We start from the raw sequence: 22233 nt of genomic DNA, 5'->3' as shown, positions 1-22233 counted from the left end.
TGTGTCAGGCTTTCCTGAAAGCCTTGCTCCTTTGGATCCTAATTCTATTCAGGCACATTTAGGATGTTTTTTCAGTGAAGCCATTCAACAGTGTCTCAATTTTTGTAAATTGAGACTGGAATGTGCATCATGAGGAGGGATCCCCACTAAAGGTTATATGGTTAATTATAATAATCATGGCTCACTACTGCAGTTACATTTGAAAATGAGTTGATTTTCCAAAGATAAATATTCCAGGCCTTTGAACACAAAAGGAAGTATTTTTCTTTTGCAAAATTACTCCTATGAGGACTTCTGTTAATTTTAATGATTTCTTAGGTATTAGCCCTGTTGCTGGTTTCAGTGCTGCTTAAGAATCTAAAAAAGCAGATTGTACTCTCTTCTTTCTTCTCTCATTGCCATCTCTCTGGTTTGGAGGCCCTAGTGAATCTGCCAGTAGGACTCATTTGGTATCAGCTGATGGTACAGCCTCAGGTACTTCCAAATGCCATTTGCCAAGGAGCATCACCATTCTGTAGGGCTGGGCAACTTCACGTGCTGAAACTGAGAGTGGCTGAGGTTGTGCCATATTAAACTGAGGCAGAAAATCAGTTTATAAAGGACTTCCAGCTGGGCACCTCTGAGAATAGCAGCTTGTAGCAATGACACAGCATTCTTTCCAGCTGTAGTACAGAAAGAGAAAAGGGACACCTTCAATGGTTGAGCTCTTTGGCAAGGAAAAACAGCAAGGAATGTACAGCAAAATACTTCAGCTGGATAAATTACACTTTTCCAGTGATGATTTTGCAGTGTTCTTTCTCATCTTTGCCTTTACTTTTAATGGAAAATAATTTTTTTAATAATAATTGTTTCATCTGTCTCCCTCTTTCCATCTACAGTTAACAATTTTGCCTTTTCTGGCTTCCCTTTTTTTACTTATAGAAAGTTGTATGAGGTCATTCAGTCTTTTCATATAAATTCTCGTTCTATGGGGATAAGTATAAGGTACATCTGAAGGTATAGAAAAAACCCACAAAACCAGAGGTTTATGCAGTCTGCTGTGATAACATTAGGGCACAAGTTGTCTTTGATCTATGTTGTGCTGTATTGATTTAACTTTTAGTCCACTAATTAATATTATAACTGGCCTTTAGTACATGGTCTTTGAAATCAAGCCTACTATTTCAACTAATTTTTTTATAGCAAAGGCTTTGTTTCTTAAGGAATATTGCAGTGCAAGAGCATCCACAGTAGAATTATACCGTCATAATCAAGTGTCATTAATTCTGGAACAGTTTGTGCTGGTAATATGTCTAGAAAGAAAAAAAAATCTAAAAACTTTTATATTTAACTGTAACCATTATTTGAAATATTTAACAGTTGGGTTTTTTCTCCCCCAAAATACCTCTCTGAAATGTTACTGAGGGTTTCAGCATAACAGCCCACCCTATAAGATGTGCTGCTGATACTGTGCAGTAGCTGCAGCTTAGCAACTAGTCATGATAATGTGGGTTAAATGACATTCCTTCTGCAGTGATGAAAACTCTGAGACTGTCTGCACAGAAATACTCAGCAAAGGTTAGGGTGGCCTAGCTAAAGTCATAAAGTTAATGTGTCTTTTAAAACCTCCCAAGAAGGTGAATTAAACCTCCTTCATTCCTGTATGTTAGGGTCCAAAGATAATTTCAGCGTGCTTTGGTCATTTACAACTGTCATGGCTTAGCTCCTGAACACGAGACTCACTCGTGACTGATGAGAGTTGTCTAGTTAGGAGTGGGTTAAAGACAGACAGTGACCTAGATGAGATTTTTGTAGTCTTAGACATCTCTACTGCTTGTGATTTGTATGAAACTATTAGGAAGTTTTCTGAATGTAGTCGAGAAGTTGGCAATGTGGACAGCTTACAACTCAACAGTTGCTGCAGTGCCACCATAAAAAGGACGTAAAAAATGAAAAAGGGCAAACAAAGAACTTGAAAGTAAAAGAAAATTAACCATTATTCAATTCTTCAGTTATATCATTCTTTAAAGCATCATTTTAATGGAGTTTCATAGTCTGAGATGGTATCTTTGAAAAGGAATGTGAGACACAGTAAGCTTTTTAATGGAGTAGATGTGATAAACATGGGTCAAGTTGCATTTTTTACCTAAAATATAATTAATGCTTGAGATACCCTTTGCTTAAGGTACTTAGCTCATGCTTGCTCCAAATTTTACTTTCATGATTGTCATTTGAATTTTTCAAGGAAAGCTCTGAATAGCTATGTTTATATAATTATATTTGTAGTAATTTATCTCCCATATTTGTGTGAAGCAGGTTAAGCCTTTTGCTATCAACAGTGTTGCTTAACCTTTTGTGTGGTATCCCTGTTCAATACTGTGCTTAAGTGGTGTTAATCTACTTCAGAATTGTCAGGTAGAATAAAATACTTTGTCTTTTTGAAAGCTCATGTAATTTGACCTACTTACAGCAAATAATTCATTAATTTTAAGTGCCTAGCTAGCATATTTTATGCATATTCTAACCTTTTAGACTAGTAACAAAAGCACTCCAGAATATTTTACATTTTTAAGCACACAAAATACATGTGTGCTTTGCAATTGGCAGCTATATAATGGATGATATGTCTGCAATATTTTAATATACATATTTAGTCAAGTAATTGCAAACAAATACAAAGTAGTCTCTTTTTGAATATACAGAACATACATTTATCTTACGCATTGAATACAGATTTAATAGTCATGAAAACAAACTGTTTAATAGTCATGAAACTGTATGACTTGATTTTTATGATCAGATAGCACAGTTTTCCACAATTGCTCTTGGCACAGTTTTCTACTTACATGACTTTTAAAACACTGTAAGATACTTTAAGATACTTTATTAAGGCGAAAAGGAGGAGAGATTGTGCCTTACTTCTGATTTCCTTTGGTTTTCTCTGTTTTTAAACCTCCTTTTGATCTTTTTAGTGTCACCTTTCAAGATACTGTGTGATTTATATTTGCAGTTTACTAAACTATATGTTTTGTTTACAATTCTTGCAATTTTTTTAAACCCTGTAAATATGCATCTTTTTGTGATTTGCTAGCTACATATAAAATCTTCATGCTGCTATAAAATGTTTTTTATTTGATTTGCATTTTTATTACCGTTCAAATTAAAAGCAAACAGTTCCTATATCACTCCTTTTGTTCTGGATTCAGTTCAGCAACAGTGGGGTAACAGTACAAAAAAGTTCTGCTGAGAGAAAGGGTCTGCATATAAATGAATTAAGACGCATGGTTAAGGTGTCTTGTAAAGGTTCAGAATTTCTCCACCATTCTGGCAGTAAGAGTTGATGAAGCATTTGACTAGCATTTCTTTGACAGAAGATAGCAGCAAAATGTACATTATTCCCCTCTGTTATTTATCATTGTCTAAACAAATTTATTCTCACTGTTACTTAAAATACCTTAGCAGAGGGAAAGGCTATAAAAGTGCAGCTTTGTTCTGGATTCATTAAACCAAAGCTAGCTGTGGACAGAGCTGCGCTGCCATGGTGGTGCATGGAGCCACTGTTCCAGTGAGCTGGCTGGAGAGCTGCATCCTCAGTGGGATTTACCCGGGTAAAGGTAAGGGATTTGTAAGGGGGGGACTTGTGGGGAGCTTTGAGCCTGAGAGTGCCATGGGCACAGAGACCCATCGTGCAGCTCTTTGCCCAGCAGTGGCACACTGGGGCAGGATGGATTATTCCCAGAGTTTCTGTGGCAGAAAGCTTTTCTCCTGCTGTGAAAACGAGACTTCACTTTTTCCTGCACAGAGCCATTCTGTATGTTACAGTGGTACCTTGAATTAATCAAGTGCTATTTGCACAATGGTGAGTGAGCTTGGATTATTAAGCTTCTTGTGTTTGATCTGTTTCCTTTTTCAGTAAATAGCAAAACTTCCAATGACTCCAATGAGAATAAGATTAAGCTGCTACTGTATTTCACATGTTTGCATAATAAAATGGTGATTCTTGCAAATATTTTCAATGGCAGTCTCAGGTACTGAAACATCAGCTCTGCTCAGGGCAATTCTGAAATTGATTTGAGCTGTTTATCATGTTTCTTAGACAGTGAACTGAGGCACTTGTAGTTTTCAAGGCAAGGCATTTCACAGTATCCCCAGAAAAGTATGCTCAATGAAAAGTAAAAAAAAAAAACTGCGGTGAAAGGGTGAAAATTCCAGTACTGTTTTATGTAATAAATTCAGCCAGGTGATCATCAATGTGTGACTTAATATAGCAAACAGCAAAAAAGTCTTTATGGGTTTCAACCTGTTTTGATTTATGTAGTATTAAAGGGTGCCAAACTGGCAGTGTTTGAATGCAGAAGCCTTCCTATCTATTTGTGGTCCTTTAGGGATAAAGCCTAATAATAAGCTCAGAGGACTTCTTGAAACAGATTTCTTATAGTCAGGTGGAAAGCAAGGGAGAAAGACTGCATTAATGGTGAGGATCAGAGGCAGAGCAGATCGGAAATAAGAACCTTGGATTGGAGAGAGCCAGCATGCTAAAGTTTTCAGGTTTGCCTCACTGACAGTTGGGCCAGAATAAATGAGATTTTGATTCCATGCTGATGCCTTTGTTTCAGAGGAAGTCAGAGAACCCATTTGCTGTTGGTCATTTTTCTTTTAAATGTATCCTTGTTCTGTGGTTTATATAACTGTCAGTGAGCTTTAGATTAGGCTTTGTTCTCCAGAGGAAATGTTTTTGTACAGTAGTCGATGCAGTTAAGTATTTTGCAGGTGTTATGCACAATTTCTGTTTGTTTATTGTGGTAAACTTTGTGTAAATTTATACAACAGAAGTGACACTGAATATGGGGTGAGGAGAGCTGAGTTCAGCTTTGTCTCATGGGTCATGAATTCAGGTGACAGAATACACACCTGTGTTTTAGAGGTGCCCTGCCACCTAGGACGAGCCATATGGTTCAATTAGTGCTATGGCACTAACTGGGTGGCATGCCTCAGCTGAGAGCTAGGCTTGCCCTTCACTTCACTGCTTTGTGTGCCATATGCTACAAAATGCTGTATTTTGTTGCATTACAATGCTGATCAGGTGTATTTATAGAAGCTATTTTAAAAGCCTGAAGCATTAGAATGCTGTATGAGCAAAAACTAATTATTCCAGGCAAACAGTGTGAGGTGCTAGATTACCCTGAACAAAGTTACCATAATAGAGGTTACATTTCAGTTAAATGCAGGAAATGTGACTTAGAAAGATAAATAACATTTTTAGTAATCATCATTTAGAGTAATCTAAGTGTTGTTTCTTGGTCAAACTATGGAAAAAAATGCTAAACCAACAAGCATACAGCACTCCCCTGACCATATCACCCAAAATATCAAACAGCTACTGACTGTCAAGTAGGGGAAACACTAAAAAGCATATTCTTTGCTTCATTATTAAGATAGATCAAAAAGTCTTAGCTGTTTCACTTGAACTGTTTCCAAAAGTAATGGAGAGTGTTAAGAGCTGTCACAGAATTTTTTTTAACTGTAGGAGCTTAATTGTGTTTTATAACTCTGAAGTCTATTTATTCAAGACTGGACTACTCTCCCTGCAGTGCACAGACAGCACTTCAGCTGGCTAGTGCTAGAAATTTTAAGCAGCCACTTGTAAGTATAGCAAATTGGTCTACAAGACCTCCAGCATGATTTACTGTATTTTGCCAGTGCCTGGTGTTTACTTCATGAAACAGACACCCAAATCATGACACTTGTTTGAAAGCCATGAGTTTTTAAAAATAACAGAGAGAAGGGAGGTAATATTTCTTTGGGAAATGACACATTTGGCTTTTTTCCCAATGAATTAGAATATAAAACAAATCACCGAGCCAGATGCTAGTGACAGGGCTATGCAAGATGTCAACATGGCTAAAGAGTTTTTAATTTTTTTATTTGTGGAAGCTAGTGCCATCTGAACATATGTAACTGTGAAAAATCAAGTAGCTCTTAACAGGAAATTAAAGAAGACTTGAAACTTAATACTTCTGTTCTTGGTGTAAACTCCTTTTTAGCAAGTTGTCAGTGACAACTTGAAATACTGAAGGGACATTAAATTTATGCAGCCTACTGTAACCAGTTCTAGTGCTATCCCATCACATCAAATTTTGCTTATTTTCAAATGGAAATATGTTTTTCATACCATGGGAATACATGGATGTCTCCACCTGAATAATTAAATTTGGATTAAGAGTAAAAGATTTCAAGGAAGTTTTCTAATCAGCCCTGGCTCTGCTGCTTCTTGCTTATTCTGGAGTGGTTTAGGAGCCCAAGGAACACACTCTTTTTGAATTAACTGAACTGGAGGATGTGTTTCTGGAATTCCACTAATGCAAACAAACTACTAGTGGGCATTTAGTCCGCAGGGATAACCCTAAGTCAGCCCAAGCTAAAACCCCTGAAACCAATATATTCAGTTTTCAATAGCAATTCTCCATTCTGCACATGTGCTCTGAGGGCAATGCACTGCTTGCTACCAAACTCATGGTTAAAGGCCCAGTGTGAAGGAACAGAGTGCAGTATGTGCTGTGAGTAGGTCTCCAGGTGGCTGGAGCATTCAAACCAGGTCCTTAATGTGGTCTTCTGATGTGCAGTGCAGGTGGTAATACTTGCTTTCTAGTGTCAGTAATCTATTTCTAGAGGGTTTATCACCAGCTGCTTGAAGTTGATGTGTCTCCTTGAACCAACATTTTCTGGAAGGACTCTGTATTAAATATTTGTTTCTCATATTTGATACAAAGGACAAGTGGATTTTCATTTCTGTGATGTCAATGTGCCTGGAAAAAGACCATTTTTTTACTTAATATGTGCTTAGAAGCTCTTAATAAACAAGGTAAATTTAAAGTAACTATTTGCAGGGGAAGTTGAAAAGTTTATTTGCTTTACTAGAGGAGATGTACCAAATAGTGTGGTATTTTAATGATTATTTGTCTCAGGTAAATTATGGTAAAATTTTAAAGCACATCCTAGAGTTCCCTGGCACTAAGGCTTTGCTCAGCTAAAGGAAGAAGTGTGGTTTGTAACTGTAAGGCCATAAAATTTCTTTTGCTTTGTGGGGGAATTTGTTTGTTTGTATGTTTTTTGGGAGGATTTTGTTGTTGTTGTTTTGGGATTTTTTTATTGTGGTGACTTGGGCTCACCACGGAAATGGCACTAAGGGTGGATGAATGGTATATTTTCATAAAGCCAAATCTAGTATTCCTGTAAGCCTCTGCAAAACATATATTTAGAACATACATAATTCATATGTAAAGATAGAGAGAACATACATAATATAGCAGGAGGTTTGCAATAGAGACTTAAAGGCCCAGATCATGTGACTCTCTGACACTATTTCAGTGCTGAGTGGGAATGTTTTTTCATGCTGATTTAGATGTTGCACAAGTTTCCTCTAGAAATGATTTTATTTTTGGTCTGATGTAGTGTATATGCATGTCTATACATAGCATGCAGTACAATGTAGGTGCTCAAATTAGCTCAGGTAATATAGGCAAAACATAGAGGATAAACAGTGTAAAATGTCATTAAACTAATTGGCCCCACTTCTGTGAGATCTGAACTCAGTCAGAAAAAATCTGGGAGTATAATCTCAGTCACAGTGAAGCATAAGGATGAATCATTTCTTTGTTAAAGTAACTGGTAGTGATGTGCTGTATCACATCTGTGCAAGTTTCATTAAAGAGTTAATCAGCCAACCCTAAATAAAAAAAAAGTTTGAAACTTTTAACGCATTTTGAAGTGCATCAAGCTATTGAAGATTAAAGCAATGGACAAAGGAGAGGCAAAGAATGTTCATACTATGTTTGCAATGCATGCTCATTTTACTTTATCATTTTAAAGCTCTCCTTGCTGCTTTATTATTCAATAAGTTCTTCTCTTAATTAAATAAGTCATTTAATCAGGACAAACAGCTGTTCACTAGAGTGACCTAATTAAGAGGATCTTCCTGCTTTTCTGATTTGTATTGCTAATAATGTTTATTAAATGCTCTTTGAATACTTCCCAAATAAATGATGTTTCTCTTACTTCTACAGTCATTGAGAAATAGGGCATGCAGATAGGAAGGTGTGTGATGTGTCTGCTGGACCATTTCTAAATACAAATAAAGCCTGACAAATTAGGTTACAGCTGATTAACCCAATGAGTGTCATAAATCCACAAGATGTTGCAGGAAGTTAGACTATGGCTGGAAGTACTGCTAAAATGTCCCCAAAAGAACCACATGAAGCCATCCTTTGCTGTAGGTCAGTGGTTTAGGCTGGAATAATGCTGGGTGGAAGCTGTTACAGGTGGCAGAGATCCATCATTATTCCTATGAGGAGTAGAAGCTGTTAGACCCGTGACAGCATAGGAAATTGTCTTTATTGCTGTTACTTTTAGTCATGAGTTTATGTGAGATATTCCTCTCAGCAGAGTTATGCCAAAAATTTTTAGTTAGATAATTTACTTGCAAATCAGGTTCAGCTGTCTGGAGGGATGGGAGCTTGGGCTGGGTGTGACAGGCTGTAGTACACCTGTGTGCTGCAGTGCTGGCCATGCTGGTGTGACAAGGCATAGGCTGGCATGGCAGGGTGAAGGAAATATGCTCCCAGCTGCATCATTTCAGACAGAGATATGTAAGCAATAAACAGGACTAAACTGACTTTCTCAGAATAAGATGTGTGGCAGGTCAGTAGTGGCCAGTTGGAAAATCACATTTTATTCCTTTAAAAATGTAATATGGAGCCTTCTTCAGAAGTAACAGATCACTTTCATATCTTCTGCTGTACTTTCTCTGCCTCATGAAATCCTCTTTATTCCCTACAGCAGTTTTCTTAAGATTTGTTACAGATTTTTTTTTATCCTTATGAGGTAATCGCAGAGTCTTTTCTCATAGCTATTCCCATCCTTCTAACAGAGGAACTCTGTGCTGAAACCATGCTTCCTTCCTTTTAGATGGTGTTAGACAATCTGTTCAGGAGTGATAGTTGGACCTTCTAGCTCAATTAAAGAAAAACAAGTTGATAAATTGAATCCCAATCTGTCAACATTTTAACAAGATGTACTTTTGCCTACCAAGTTAATTTTATCTCTTTCCAAATCCTTTTACAATTTTTCAAAGACAGTTTTACATAATGACATTTTCTTGGGAACTGGAATATGATTAGTTTAATGAAATGTAGAAATGGGATGCTTCCAGCAATGCTGATTAAGGGGAAGAGGAGATGATGAGTATTCTGTTGTATATAATATTTCTGGTTTGAAAATATGTGTGAAAATGGTTGTGCTAAAAATGGAGAATTACATTTTTAGTTGGGATAAATTATATTGGCTCTGTTAAATTCAGTAGAGTTATGCTGATTGAACAAAGCAAGCCTGAAATAGATGACTTCTCCATGGCTTGCACTGTGGCTCCAAAAAGCCAGTAGCCTTTTCTTAGGTTTGATTATCTGCTTCTACATCTAGGAGGTAATACTTTGTTGGACAATCTAAATTCTGTATTACTGCAAGGTTGTAATTGTTGGGAAAGGTAGAAACAAAGTCAGAAAGCCAGCCAGGCATATTTGCAAAGCAAGTTCTCAGATTTGAAGTAAATTCATTGACTTAGTTGCCATCATCAGATGGAAACAGAATGGTTTTTATTTGGGCGGTAGGAAGAGAGAAAAAAGGGAAGCAGGGGAGAGAAACTTTTGGAGACAAGATGAAGTTATATTTCTGCTATTTAATAACATTCTCAGGTTGCTATATTTGGAGTTCAGGAAACATTATATCTCCTTCAGCTGGAGAAAATGGAGATTTGGACAAATGCACCTAACAGGTTCCTAACAGTAAAGAATTGTGTAATAATTTTGTGAAATATGAACTTTTTTTTTCTTTCATGAGGAGACTTGCATTTTAATTTTATTCCAAGAATTTTATTTTATTTGTAAAAATATAATAGTTTTAACATGCTTCTTTCCAATTATGTTTGTAATGATTTCCTTTGCGTCATGGTAATTGTCCTAGCAATTTTCAAATGCTTTACAGTGCCCAGCCAAACACTATGTAATTGAATGCAACTGTCATTGAAACAGACTGTTTTTCTGACCTGTTGTTTCATTGTGAACATGATGTTTATTTACCACCTTCATTATTGCAGCTTTAGCATATAGAGAAGCTGTGCCTATCATCATGTACTTTCCTAACAGATGGCTACTAACTTCTTGAAGGCTTTTTTGTGCTTGCTTAAAATATCCCATATTGGCACAAAGTTTCTTTCCTCAGTGTGAAGTATGATTGGCCGGTTGAAATAGATTAATCGTCCTCTCTGGCTTTTGAGCTTGTTTTCTACTGCAGCAAACCAGGTTTTGAGTCTAATTTTACAAAATGATCAAAGCTGCTTTTGCTAATAACAAGGCATGGAAAGTTCCATTCAGTTGCATAATCTCTGAGCAAACAGTTCAGGTTGTAGCAATAACTGAAGATGGCATTTCTGCCAGGAAAGGTGCAAAAAAAATCCTTTGTATCTGCTCCGCCAGAATTGTCCTCTACAGACATCCCAGCCTCGGGATTTAAATTCTTCCTTTTCAGTCTCTGAGGCTGTGAGAATTTTCCTGGTCAGCTCTGTGAAAAATTGAGTCCCCCTGTTCTGATACAGACTGATGGCTTGTGAACTCACTGTCTGTTGCTGTAAGTCATGTTTTCTGCATTAATGCTGAGTGTACAGGTGAGGAGGATCATTGCTGAAGTATTTACTTCAGCAATGAAATAATTTACTTCAACAATGATTTTCACATTGTTCTTTGTGTGTGAGCTCAATGAAAACCTTTCCCAATGAGGTCTGGTTTGTTTTGGGGTTTTCTTGGACATAAGATATGTGTGCAAAGAGGAAAATACACGCTTTAGGTCAGTATTGAATGGCTATAATTTTGGGCAGCTTTTCTCAAATGCTTAAAATAAGATAAAATTCCACGTTTATCAGAGTTGGAATTAAAATTTGCAGAGATAAAAGGGAAGGTATTTTCAGCGTAATTCAGTGTTTTGTTATCCAGAAGTATAGCGCATTTTTAGTTCTGATTGCCATTGATTTTTTTAATTGGCATTGATTGCCTCTCAGCTTTGGTAAAGGGTATGTTGGAATTTTAAAATGGCAGCCTTTATTTGGGTTCTGTGCCCTATGTTGTATTGAATGCTACCATGCAGCTTTGGCCTGTTGTCTTTCAGATATTATGCTCTTCTTTGAGCCTTTGGGAACTGTTTTCTTCCCAATTTCAGTTAGCCTACCATGGCCTTTAGAAAAAAGGATTTCTATCTCAGGTTGTGCTGCTTAAAGCATACTTTTTCATGGTTCTAAATATCCCTCTGGATGGACTTGGATGATTCCTTATGCCTTATTCAATCTTCCTGAGGGGAAGCTTATATCTAGGAGGTAATCATAGAATCTGAATGAGTAAAATAGACCATGCAGACTATATCTATAATATTAGCTAAAAAAATTATTTAGTCTAGGGAAGTGTATGTAATATGCTGTCTGCTGTGCTGCAGTTTTTGTAATAGCTTTGGAAGCAATCCATACTGGTTTTTATTTTCACAATGATTTTATGATACAGTTTCAATCATATGTGAATTCTTTCTTTTCTCTGTGGTTCCTGCTTATTTTTTATTCCATCTATTGTTCCTTTTCACTGTCTTCTTATTCAAAACATGATCTTTCAGAAGCTGAAGTGATTGTGCAAACTGGGCATTCAGTTTCTACATCTTGTTCCTGGCTACTTCTGACTCATCGATCAACTTTTCAAACCAATGAGTGTTGCCTTTGTGTTTTGGTCTCTTTTGGAGAGGCAGTGCTTGACTCTTTCTTTATGCTTATGCTATGGTTTCTTTCTCATAGAAGTAAGAGAATGATTATTTCATTGTGTGATTAAATTATTGCACCCAATACTTATTTCCCTATACTAATATTAAAACAGTTTTGCTAACACTAATAATAAACCAAGGTATTACAATAAAATAATATATAAAGCCACATTAATACTGGACAGCATTTGAAATCTAAGCACCAAATGGCAAATACTATATAATTTTAAATTTTCATCTTTGGACAGAAATCAAGTGTCAAAATTCTTATAAATAAAAATTCAGAAATATGTCAAGAGTAATGATACCAGTGTTTGGAAATTTGCCTGTAAGCAGGTAGTATTAGACATTTGTTTCAGTAAGTAATTAGCACTTTGCTAGTTTCCTTTTTCCACTTTGAATGTAAACAATTATTATGTTCATTACTTTCCCTTTGGAGAGTACTGAAGGAAGAAAATCTTGGCTTAGGAGAACTTAATCAGAAAGAGTGTCTAAGCATATGTATTCGAATTCAACTGTTTCTGTGTGATTTAATGATTCAGTTCTTCAACTGAAGACAAACAAACTCTCATTCCTACACTGGAGTCACTTCACTGTATAAAGCTTAGCACACTTGTGGTATGTTTGTATTTGTAATTTGCAAATGTACGCTTCAGTTGGCACTTCCTGAGCCTTGGGCTTAGGATGATATGCATCACAGGAATATGTTCTGTATGATGAGAGGCAAAGACTGTATAGTGCTGGATTTCATTGTTTCTGAAGAACCAGGTATTACCACAGTGGTAAATATCAGGTTATCCTGCTTATAGAGTTCATTGACAAAACAAAGTAATGAAATGAAGAAAGTGGGAAAGAGAAAGTTATGAGTGACAAAAAGGAGTTGTAAGAAGCAGCAGATGTAGATAACAATGGAAGAGTTTAATAATGGAGCAAGCAGTTTTGGCCACCCTCTGACAGGGTACCTATTTCTCATTGCAACCTTAAGCTTGATTTTATTATTGAACAAATCTGGCCCCTAGCTTTTGGAATAAAAGTCTAGGGCATGTTTTTAGTGCTCTGGAAAAAAAAAAGGCAAACTAGGTTTGTGCCTGGCTATGTTTGTAGAACAAGTAGTCAAATATAAAATACTTAAACCTTAACTATAACAAAACCTTCTGGTAATTGTTTCTTCTCAAGAATCTTTATTTACCCTGTTTCTTGGAATTCACAGTTATTTGCCATTCTACAAGAATCTCTTTAGAAAAGTGTTCCAGAATGAGGTTACTATATTCTTCCCCTCTTTTTGCTAAGTAAGCCATAGACTATTTCTAAAAAGGACCTCATGAACCCAAAAAACCTCCAATTCATATAGGAGAGCTTGAAAGAAATGAATCCTGGCCGTTGGTTCTAATGTCATTAATGTAACAGATCTTTCATATTTCAATGGCTTATGAGTCCTAATCATCATGGCTTTTTTTTTTACTCTAATAGTTGTGAACAGCTTGTGATTCACCGTTATAAAACTAATGTCTTCCAGCAATAGCAACATGACTGTAGATTTAGTCTGAGGTGGGAACCCTGCCAAAAACAATTGCAGTTTCTGCATTATCCGCTGGGTCACCATTTTATTTGGAAACACCATCCCTTCTTTTCCCTTCTGCGCCTAAAAGACAAAAAAAACCCCATAAGAATTGCAAGACTTTGTCAAAGTTTAAATGCTTATTTGTAGCTGATTTTTATTACATAGCATAGGTGCCTGCCCACTTACCTTCAGTGGAATTTCACACAGAAAAGACCAAAAAAAAGAGGTTTTTCTGTGTGGCATTGTGACACCGATCACTGCTGATGAAAATTTATTTTTACCTGGATTATAACTCATCCTGATTTTTCTGGCTGACCCAGATGTGAGTTATGTCCGTACTTGAAGATTTGTGTTAGAGGGATTTTTATCTCCTGTTAGAGTAGCCTTGGTTGAATTAAATGGGACATTGTATCTGTTTTGCAGGTTTCATAATAATTTTAAGAATATAAAATGTTCTTGCTTTTACCATGTCATTTGTTGGGATTGTTTACCCCTGTGTGTACGTAATTCAGCTTTTAAACTGCAGCTCCTCTAGGTACTTAGAGCTGCAGTGACTTGACTTTCCCAGGTGGAAGTGGTGCTTTTTACTTGTCTTTCGCTTTGTGCAGGAGAGGAGATCAAAATTCCAGTTTTACCAACCTTCCCCAGAAGAAGACATGTATGTAAGGACTGATGATTTATCAGGTGTAGAGACTATTAAAAAGTTGTTCACTGTGTTAGTCCAAGAATGCTGTATTTAAGTAGGTTGTGATGAGAGATGGTATGTGATGAGAGTTTGTGCCTTGTTGGGGAGGATGTTCAGTTTGAAAGAATAGCAATTGTCTTCTGAAGAGAGTAGAGTGGGTGCATGTCTGTCACTGAAGAGGAACAGTGGAGCACAGTGGTATTTACAGGTCTGTCCTGTGGGTGGAAGGGGGAATAACACCTTTTTCCCTGTCATGGGTTAAGCCTACCAGCTGCAAAGCACTCACAGCCACTCAGTCTCCGTCTGTCCCCAGCATACAGAGGGGAAGATAGGAAGAGAAAAAGTGAGAAAACTCATGGGTCAAGGTAAAGGTCTCCAGTGTAAGGAAGGTGAGGAGAGGATGGGTGATGATTCTGAAAAGGCATCACCTATGGTTTTCAAATTTTCTGGTTGTTGGCTGCTGTAGGGAACATTATTCCATCTGTGCCTAAAATATCTGATGGTAGAAGAAAAGCAGTGTGACAGGAGAAATGCATCCAGGTGTTGGCAGTAGTGACATAAAACACTTTTATTTTTCAGTGGTCCTTTGATGAGACTGTTGTTGTCTCTGTCACCTTATAGGCAGTATTAAAGTGGTTCAATTCAGAAGGTCACAGTAGTGTACAAGTAATAGTCTTTGCAAGATTCTCATCCAGGAATCCAGAAGTAAACTGATGCTCTATTTTTATGTGCATTTTTGAAGATGAGTTATGAGGCATTAATGCCTTTATTGTAGCAAGTTCAGATGGTATTTAGCCTTCACTGCACATGGGAAGCAATTATTCATGAGCGTGTGGGGAGGTAGTGAGTTGGTTTTGCCTCAGCAAGAGCATAATGATGTGGAATAGAACAAGGAGTTCCAGTAACTTAAACAGTAAAGCTATTCAGAAAATCCACAGCCTTTTTCAGGAATCTTTGTCCAACGTGACACAGCTGCCCTGAGACCGAGCTCCAACGGGAACATGCTGCCACACAGGTGTTGGGCTGGAACGTGGAGCCTGCTCTTAGCAGCACTGACCAGCAGCAGGGAGCACTCCTGTGAGAGGTGTTCCTGGGCAGGGGAGCTCCTCTGTGCCCAGAGACAGAGCTCTGTGAGGTGTTCCTGGGCAGGGGAGCTCCTCTGTGCCTAGTGACAGAGCTCTGGGAGGTGAGTGACTTGAGGAATAGCAGGGAGAGAGAGGGAGAGGGACCTCTCTACCTCTTTCCTGCTTTCCCTGGCACAGGCTGGACAGGCAGACTGGATTCATGACAAAAAGGATTGCCTTTCCTCTCTCTGCCTGGGTGAACACAGTGACTTAAGGGGTAGGGGGCAATGGTGATGGCTTCCTGCCTGGTGTAGCTGGTGTGTCTCCTCTGTGACTGCCCCACCTTTCCAGGTGCCCTCCCATAACAGGTATGAGGCTCTGCAAGGGAAACTGAACAATAGTGTCCTGGGTGGACTATATGATGCTTTTATCCCCAAATCGTCTCATTTGTTTATGCTGAATAATAATAAGTTTTGCACCTTTAAGACTTGTTGCAGAGAGTGAAAGGGGGGAGAGAAGAATCGCACAGTTTTTTTTTTCCTCAGACATTGCACTTACTCCCCCACATTCCTGCTCCGGGACTGTGTTGTCTGCGGACGGACAGACAGCAGGACAGAGAGCTCTCCTTTTGCTTTTAGTTAGTTTTAGCTGGCTGAGGCAAAGAAGAGTCCCTGGACTGTGGTTTTTCTTTTCCTTTTCTTTGGACCTCTTAGAACCTGCTCTGGACTGAACACCCAGGCGAGCACCGGCAGCTCACACCTGTGGCCACCGGGCCGGGCCTGGCCTGCGACAATTCCAGCACCAGAAGGACTGATAAGAGACTGAGTGAGCTGGGCTGCAACCTGGGGGGTTTTCTCAGTTGGTCATCTCTTTTAGAGCGGCAAGGGGTTTTATTGTTTAATATTGTTAGGTTCTATTGTTTAATAAACAGCTTTTTTCCACTTTTCTCCAAGGAGGTATTTTCTCCCGGACTGGTTGGAGGGGGAGGGGCCGATTGAATTTATCTTCCTACTAGAGCCCCTCTGGGGACTCTCTCTCCCAAAATTTTGCTCTAAACCAAGACAAATAGCAAAGACACTGGTTCATCCAGCATGGAGGTGTTGCTGAAGTTGGCCTATGCTCTGCATCAAAACTGCTTCCATTAAGAAAAAGATGGGTCATTTCTACAGGAGAGTCCCCTCTGAAGGGAACAGAGAGCACCTTATGCCAACCATCCCTGCCTCCTTGGGGCTTGGGTTTAAGACATGAAGAGAAACCTTCCTGCCCTGAATACCGCCTTTGATTCATTATCCTTGATTGATTCTTTTCAATCTGTAATGAAGTTGCAACAAGAAGTCTGAGCAAGTCCCTGAAGACTTTCCCAAGTCCCTGAAGTTTCTCTGAGAGCAACCAAGAGACTTCAGGGACTTGGGGCAACTGATTGAAAGATCAGGAGCACAAGTGCCATTTTCCTCTGTCCTTCCAGGTGCAGAGAAGACACAGAAAAAACAGCAAGCCAGCAGATCAATACCTGGCTCTAAGCCTGGTGTCATCAGTAGAATTTTGATTTTTGGGGTTTTTTTTTGGTCATGGGTCAGTTCACTTGACATCAAGTCTGCTAGGACCATGGAAGTCCTGTTGTCTGGGAATTAGCAAAGGTGACACCCATCTGCAAGAGCTGGAAGGATAACCTGTCCTTTCAGCCAAACCTTGGTGCTGGGGGAGGTCATCTTGAATGCTGTCACAAGGCACATGTGGGTCAAACAGGTGATCAGGCTTAACCAGCACAGATTTGTGAAAGGCATGTTCTCCTCGTCCAGCCTGATCTCTTTCTATGGCAAGACAACCCTCTTGATGGGTGAGGAAAAGGCTGTGAACCTTGTCTGCCTGACCTTTGACGCCATCTTCCACAGCATTATCCTGGAGAAACTGACTGTTTATGGCTTGGAGGAGTAAAAAGCTGGCTGGATGGTCAGGCCCAGAGACCAGTGATGCATGGAGTTCCATCAGCTGGCAGCCAGTCACAAGTGGTGTCTCCCAGGACACAGTGTTGAGGCCAGCCCTGTTTGATGTATTTATCAACCATCTGGACGAGAGGATCAAGTGCGCCCTTGGTCAGTTTGCAGAGGACAGCAAGCTGGGTGGGCATGTTGGTCTGCTGGAGGGCTGGAAGGCTCCAGAGAGGGATCTGCACAGGCTGGATTGATGAGCAAGGCCAACTGTGTGAGGCTCAACAAGGCCAAATGCCAGATCCTGCTCTTGGCTCACAACAACCCCACATAGCGTTACAGGCTGGGGGAAGAGTAGCTGGAAAGCTGCCCCATGAGAAAGGGCCTGGAAGTGCTGGTCAACAGCAGCCAAACATGAAGCCAGTGTGTGCCCAGGTGGCCAAGAAGGCCAATGGATCCTGGCCTGGATCAGCAATGGTGTGGCCAGCAGGACCAGGGCAGGGATTGTCCCCCTGTGCTCAGCACTGGTGAGGCCACACCTCAAACCCTGTCCATTTCTGGGCCCCTCACTACAGGAAGGACATTGAGGTACTGGAGCAAGTCCAGAGAAGGGAAATGGACCTGGGGAAGGGTCTGGAGCACAAGTCTTGTGAGGGCCAATTGGAGAAGCTGGGGATATTTTGCGTGGAGCAAAGGAGGCTCAGGGGAGACCTTATCACTCTCTACAACTGCCTGGAAGGAGGGTGTAGCAATGTGGAAGTTGGTCTGCTCTCGGGTAACAAGCATCAGAAGAGGAAATGGCCTCAAATTAGGATAGAAGATATTTAGACTGGATATTAGGAAAAATCTCTTCATGAGAGGAGTTGGGAGGCATAGGAACAATTTTCCCAGGGAAGCTGTTGAATAACTATTATGGATGTCTTTAAAAGATGTTGAGATGTAGCACTTGGGGACATGGTTTAGTGACAGTCTTTGCAGTACTGAGTTAATGGTTGGACTCTGATCTTAAACGTCTTTTCCACTCAAAACAATTCTATGATTCTGTAATGATTTGTAGTTAGAATGGAAAAGGTTTGACCGTCTTGTACTTTAGCCCTGTAAAACCTGCAGCATCCTTTTATAAAGAGGTGTTACTCATCAAGTTTTTTAATCACTTGTATTTTCTCACCTGAGGCAAAATTCTGACCTAATTAAAGTTAATCGGTGAAAACTTAAAACTGGCAGACTCAGAATTTCACTCATCCTGTTTAGGTGCTTTTAATTGGAGTAGAGGAATAATTAGGGCGTGAGAGATGAGTGGTAGCATAGATACATAGGCAAAGCCATGGAAAGAAGATAGCAATGAGTAGTAACAGGCATAAAGGGATAATATTTGTTTTAAAAAAAGAAACACCATTTTAAAAATAAAGATACGATAACTTTGAAAGACAAAAATATATTATTAGTTCAAATCTAGGAAATTCTAAAAATAAACCAACTTATTTTCACCTTTATATAAATTATATTCAAGGATTAGTGCACTAAATGACTGAGCAAAATTAGCATCAATTACACTGTGATTTCTATCTATAAGCAGGTCAGGTGTCTCTAGAAGGATGTGTCTTGTTCAAGGTGACTCTGCAAACCAAAGAATGCATAAATGATGTGTGAATTAATCAGAGATTAATATTTCCTTCTTGTACCCTGGCTTTAGAACTTAGGCACTAGTATGTCCTGCAGTCTCAAAGAAAAGAATAGCCCAGAAGAACCAGCTCTTCTGCACAGGCTGTCATGGTCAGTCACATTCATCAACTGGCTTGAATTGTCTCCAGATAAAAAGTGAATGATCAGCATGATATTTACACCTATGAGGTTATTCTTCCTGCAACATGACCGCAAGTGTCACCCAGAAGGACCAGCTTTTGCTGAGTCCTACAAAGCAGGAATTAAAATAATGCTTTGATACAGGAGAGTGTTAAAGCAAATGGACTTCTTACTGCTCTTGATAGATTTGGATTCAGTTTTGGCTTTGCATTTCCACAAATGGAAAGTTAAAGTATTTTGTAGAAATCTCAGTGAGTCTCAACCTCAGAGGCAGTTTATTTTTAACATGACAAAATACTATCTATTTCCGTAATGCTATGTGTGGTCATAATGTCTCATTTTTTGAATTGCAACTGCCATTGATGTCTGTCATAACTGTTCTTTACAACATAAAATGAATTTAAGAGTAAGTTGGTGAGTTTTGTTTCTGCATTTATCATCTAGGAGTGTGCACCACTGATACTTTCTTTTTTGGTTTTTTCTAGTGTAGGTTTTATATTACTGATTGATAATGCTAACAAATTATCTCCATAGCAGAGTATTACTTTTTTGCCTGATATTTATGTGATCAGATACTTTTCAGACATACATTTCTCATTATGTATATATATATACATTAAAATGTTTCAATAATTTTTTTAAATTTCAATAATTTTCAATAATTTTTAAAAAATAAATTCTCCTGCTAATTTTCTGTCTTTCTTCCTTCTAGTTTGCTCCCAGTTTTCAAGAGGAGTCTTTGCTATTTTTGGATTCTATGACAAGAAGTCTGTAAATACCATAACATCATTCTGTGGGACTCTTCATGTCTCCTTCATAACTCCCAGCTTCCCAACAGATGGAACACATCCCTTTGTCATTCAGATGAGACCTGACCTCAAGGGAGCTCTTCTTAGCTTGATTGAGTACTATCAGTGGACCAAGTTTGCATATTTGTATGACAGTGACAGAGGTAAGGTGTGGTACTTCTTGCCTGCACCCTGTTTGACAGGTGTATCTCATTGAAATCTGGAATTCATATTAGATAAGTAAATAATGAAAGAAATATTTACCTCCAACAAGTGTAAGTGTAATTGAATCAAGTGTTTCTTGCATTTAGAAATGAGCTTTTGGGACAGAGACAAAATTGTTTAAATGAGAATGAAATTATTATGGTATTCATTAACAGAATTGCAGCTCTTAAGCAATGTGAGGTTAGTCACATGTTGTAAAACAGTTTCTATGTAAAGTTTTTTCTTTTTCTATTAAAGAAACATCTAAGGAGAAAAAAAAAACTCTGTGCTACCACAGATTTCACTCCATGTATGCAAAATCCATAGTTGGACACCAAGCAAGCAATAAATCTTGGATGCAGTCAGTGCCTACTTCTTTGGAGACTGCTTTTGGTATCAAGTTCCTCGCCTCTGTTGAGCTGAGATTTTATTGTTGGTGTTGATAAACCCAAACCCATTGCTTAGGATCAATTAACTCCACCATACAGCCTTCTCATGCCCTTTTGTGGCTGTAGTAGTAATAATATAACAGTTTATGAACTTGAAAATGTCACTGGACAATTGTGGTATATCAGTTAGTTTTCTAAGAAGAAGCAGCTTTATCCAGAAAAGGTGGGGGTTTTGATTTCTTTTCCTGGAATTCCAGTATTATAATTCTATTTTCAGGTTGTCCTTACCTGGTAGTCCTTGGCTATCTCTTCTATCTTACCTGCTCCTGTTCCCGTTAAAGAGGCTATTTTTTGGCTTTTCTGCATGTTCATTGGTCAGAATTAAATATTCAATGGGTTTTAAATTATAAAATGCTAATAGAGTTCAAGCATACCATACCGTATTTTTTTGAGTAATGGGGTGACTAAATTCCCTGTATTCTGATGCCATTTTATACATGATGTTCAGAAGCTTGAAGGGGTCTCCTCCAGAGAGCTCTGTATCACTTTTGTAAGCATTCCAGTTAGAAGAACTAATCCTGGTGTATAACCTCCGAAGGTAATGTCACATGGAACAATGAAGGCTAAGCTCATTTCTCTGGCAGTTCCTTTTCAAATTCACATTAGAATCAGAAGCATTCACTGTCTTTTTAGAAAGTACAGATGTAAAGCTACTTTCTCAGCCAGTACTCTGTCAATCATCTAGGAGTGGGCAGAATGTGACCTGCATGTGATTTATATTTAGGAAATACTGAAAAACACCTAGTTCTTGTGAGCTGCACTGTCTGGATCTTACCAGGAATAACAGCATCACATTGTTCTTTCCACCCACCCTTTGGTTCTTCCTTTTTTATTTACCTCTTGGTTTTAATTGTGGCAAGGCCCCCCAGTGATAACAAGCTCCAAGGCATGAAGCTCCTGCCCTTATGTGGAGTAAATTTTTGTTCCTCAGTGCTCCCCCCAGGTTGCATGAGGTCAGACTGCAGAGTTGAGCAGTTTGTAGCCAGCTACATTGACATCAAATCCCAGCTACACAAGTCCACAGTTCCTTTAAGCACTTTTGCCTGTTAAGGTGGTGACAATGATGTATATTTAAGGAATGATATAAAATTGAAGATGTTTCCACTTTCAGGAGTGAGATAAAAAAAGGCAAAGAGACTTACTTAACTTCATGGAAACTATAAAGCCTAATAAGAATTAGTTTGATGACTTAATTCTAAAGAATTGTTTATTGCTGGTGTTGGAGCACTTCTGTGTTTAGGGACTGACTGGCAAGTACAGGGCAATTTGCTGTCATTCCTGTCCATGAGGAGTGAGGCCATTCAGTATATGTGTGCCCAGGCTATTACTGTCTTAATGCAGTAGTTATTCTCATGGAATGTGAAGTAGTGTCACTCACCATCCTTACATCCTCTCTGCCATTACTAACACTAAGTTTTGGAAAAAGTAGTAGCATTATTGTAAGATTCTAAGTTATTCAGCCTCTCTTCCATCTTCCTTTTCAAAGCTCACTGCTTTAAAAATTTGTCTCATGGTAACCAAAAGAGGTTCAGGACATAGGTTTCCCAGGCAGAAGTGCTCATGCAGCTTAAAAAATAGCAACTGAAGTTGCTGGAGTTTTCTCCTCTGCTGTCTCCCACTTTTGTTACTACTCTCTAAAAAATTTCACTTTCACAAAAGTATTGCTGCAAATGCTTTCTGTTTGGTTGTTTTGGTTTTGTTTCTGATTTCACAACACGTTATTGCTAACCGAATAAGCTAAGCTGTATAGGGATGACAAATCTGCCACCCCAAAAAAAAAATAAGGCAAGCAATCCAGGCAGCCATTTGATATCTCTGCAGAGAGTATGTCAAGAAAAGAGAAACCCTGGGAAAAACAGAAGATTAGAGGAGTAAAATATACCCTATTAATGCTAATACCAAACTTTTCAATGGTTGGTATTAGCATT

General features: G+C 38.6%; 1 protein-coding gene across 7 annotated transcripts in view; it reads left to right on the top strand.

The window, feature by feature from the left end:
* Positions 1 to 22233, top strand: part of GRIA2 (glutamate ionotropic receptor AMPA type subunit 2) — an 89554-nt gene that overhangs the window by 21661 nt on the left and 45660 nt on the right. For 6 of the 7 annotated variants that reach the window (XM_030948436.1, XM_030948437.1, XM_030948434.1 and 3 more), the window contains exon 3: positions 19577 to 19816. In XM_030948436.1, coding sequence (XP_030804296.1) covers positions 19577 to 19816 — 240 coding nt within the window. Of the gene's footprint in view, positions 1 to 18754; positions 18835 to 19576; positions 19817 to 22233 lie in introns of all 7 variants that reach the window. The other variant, XM_030948438.1, reaches the window with a different exon arrangement.

This window comes from Camarhynchus parvulus, chromosome 4, assembly GCF_901933205.1.
Source record: "Camarhynchus parvulus chromosome 4, STF_HiC, whole genome shotgun sequence".
NCBI classification, from domain to species: Eukaryota; Metazoa; Chordata; class Aves; order Passeriformes; family Thraupidae; genus Camarhynchus; species Camarhynchus parvulus.
Note: the sequence above shows the minus strand (reverse complement) of the source record. Positions and strands in the feature narration are given on the sequence as shown.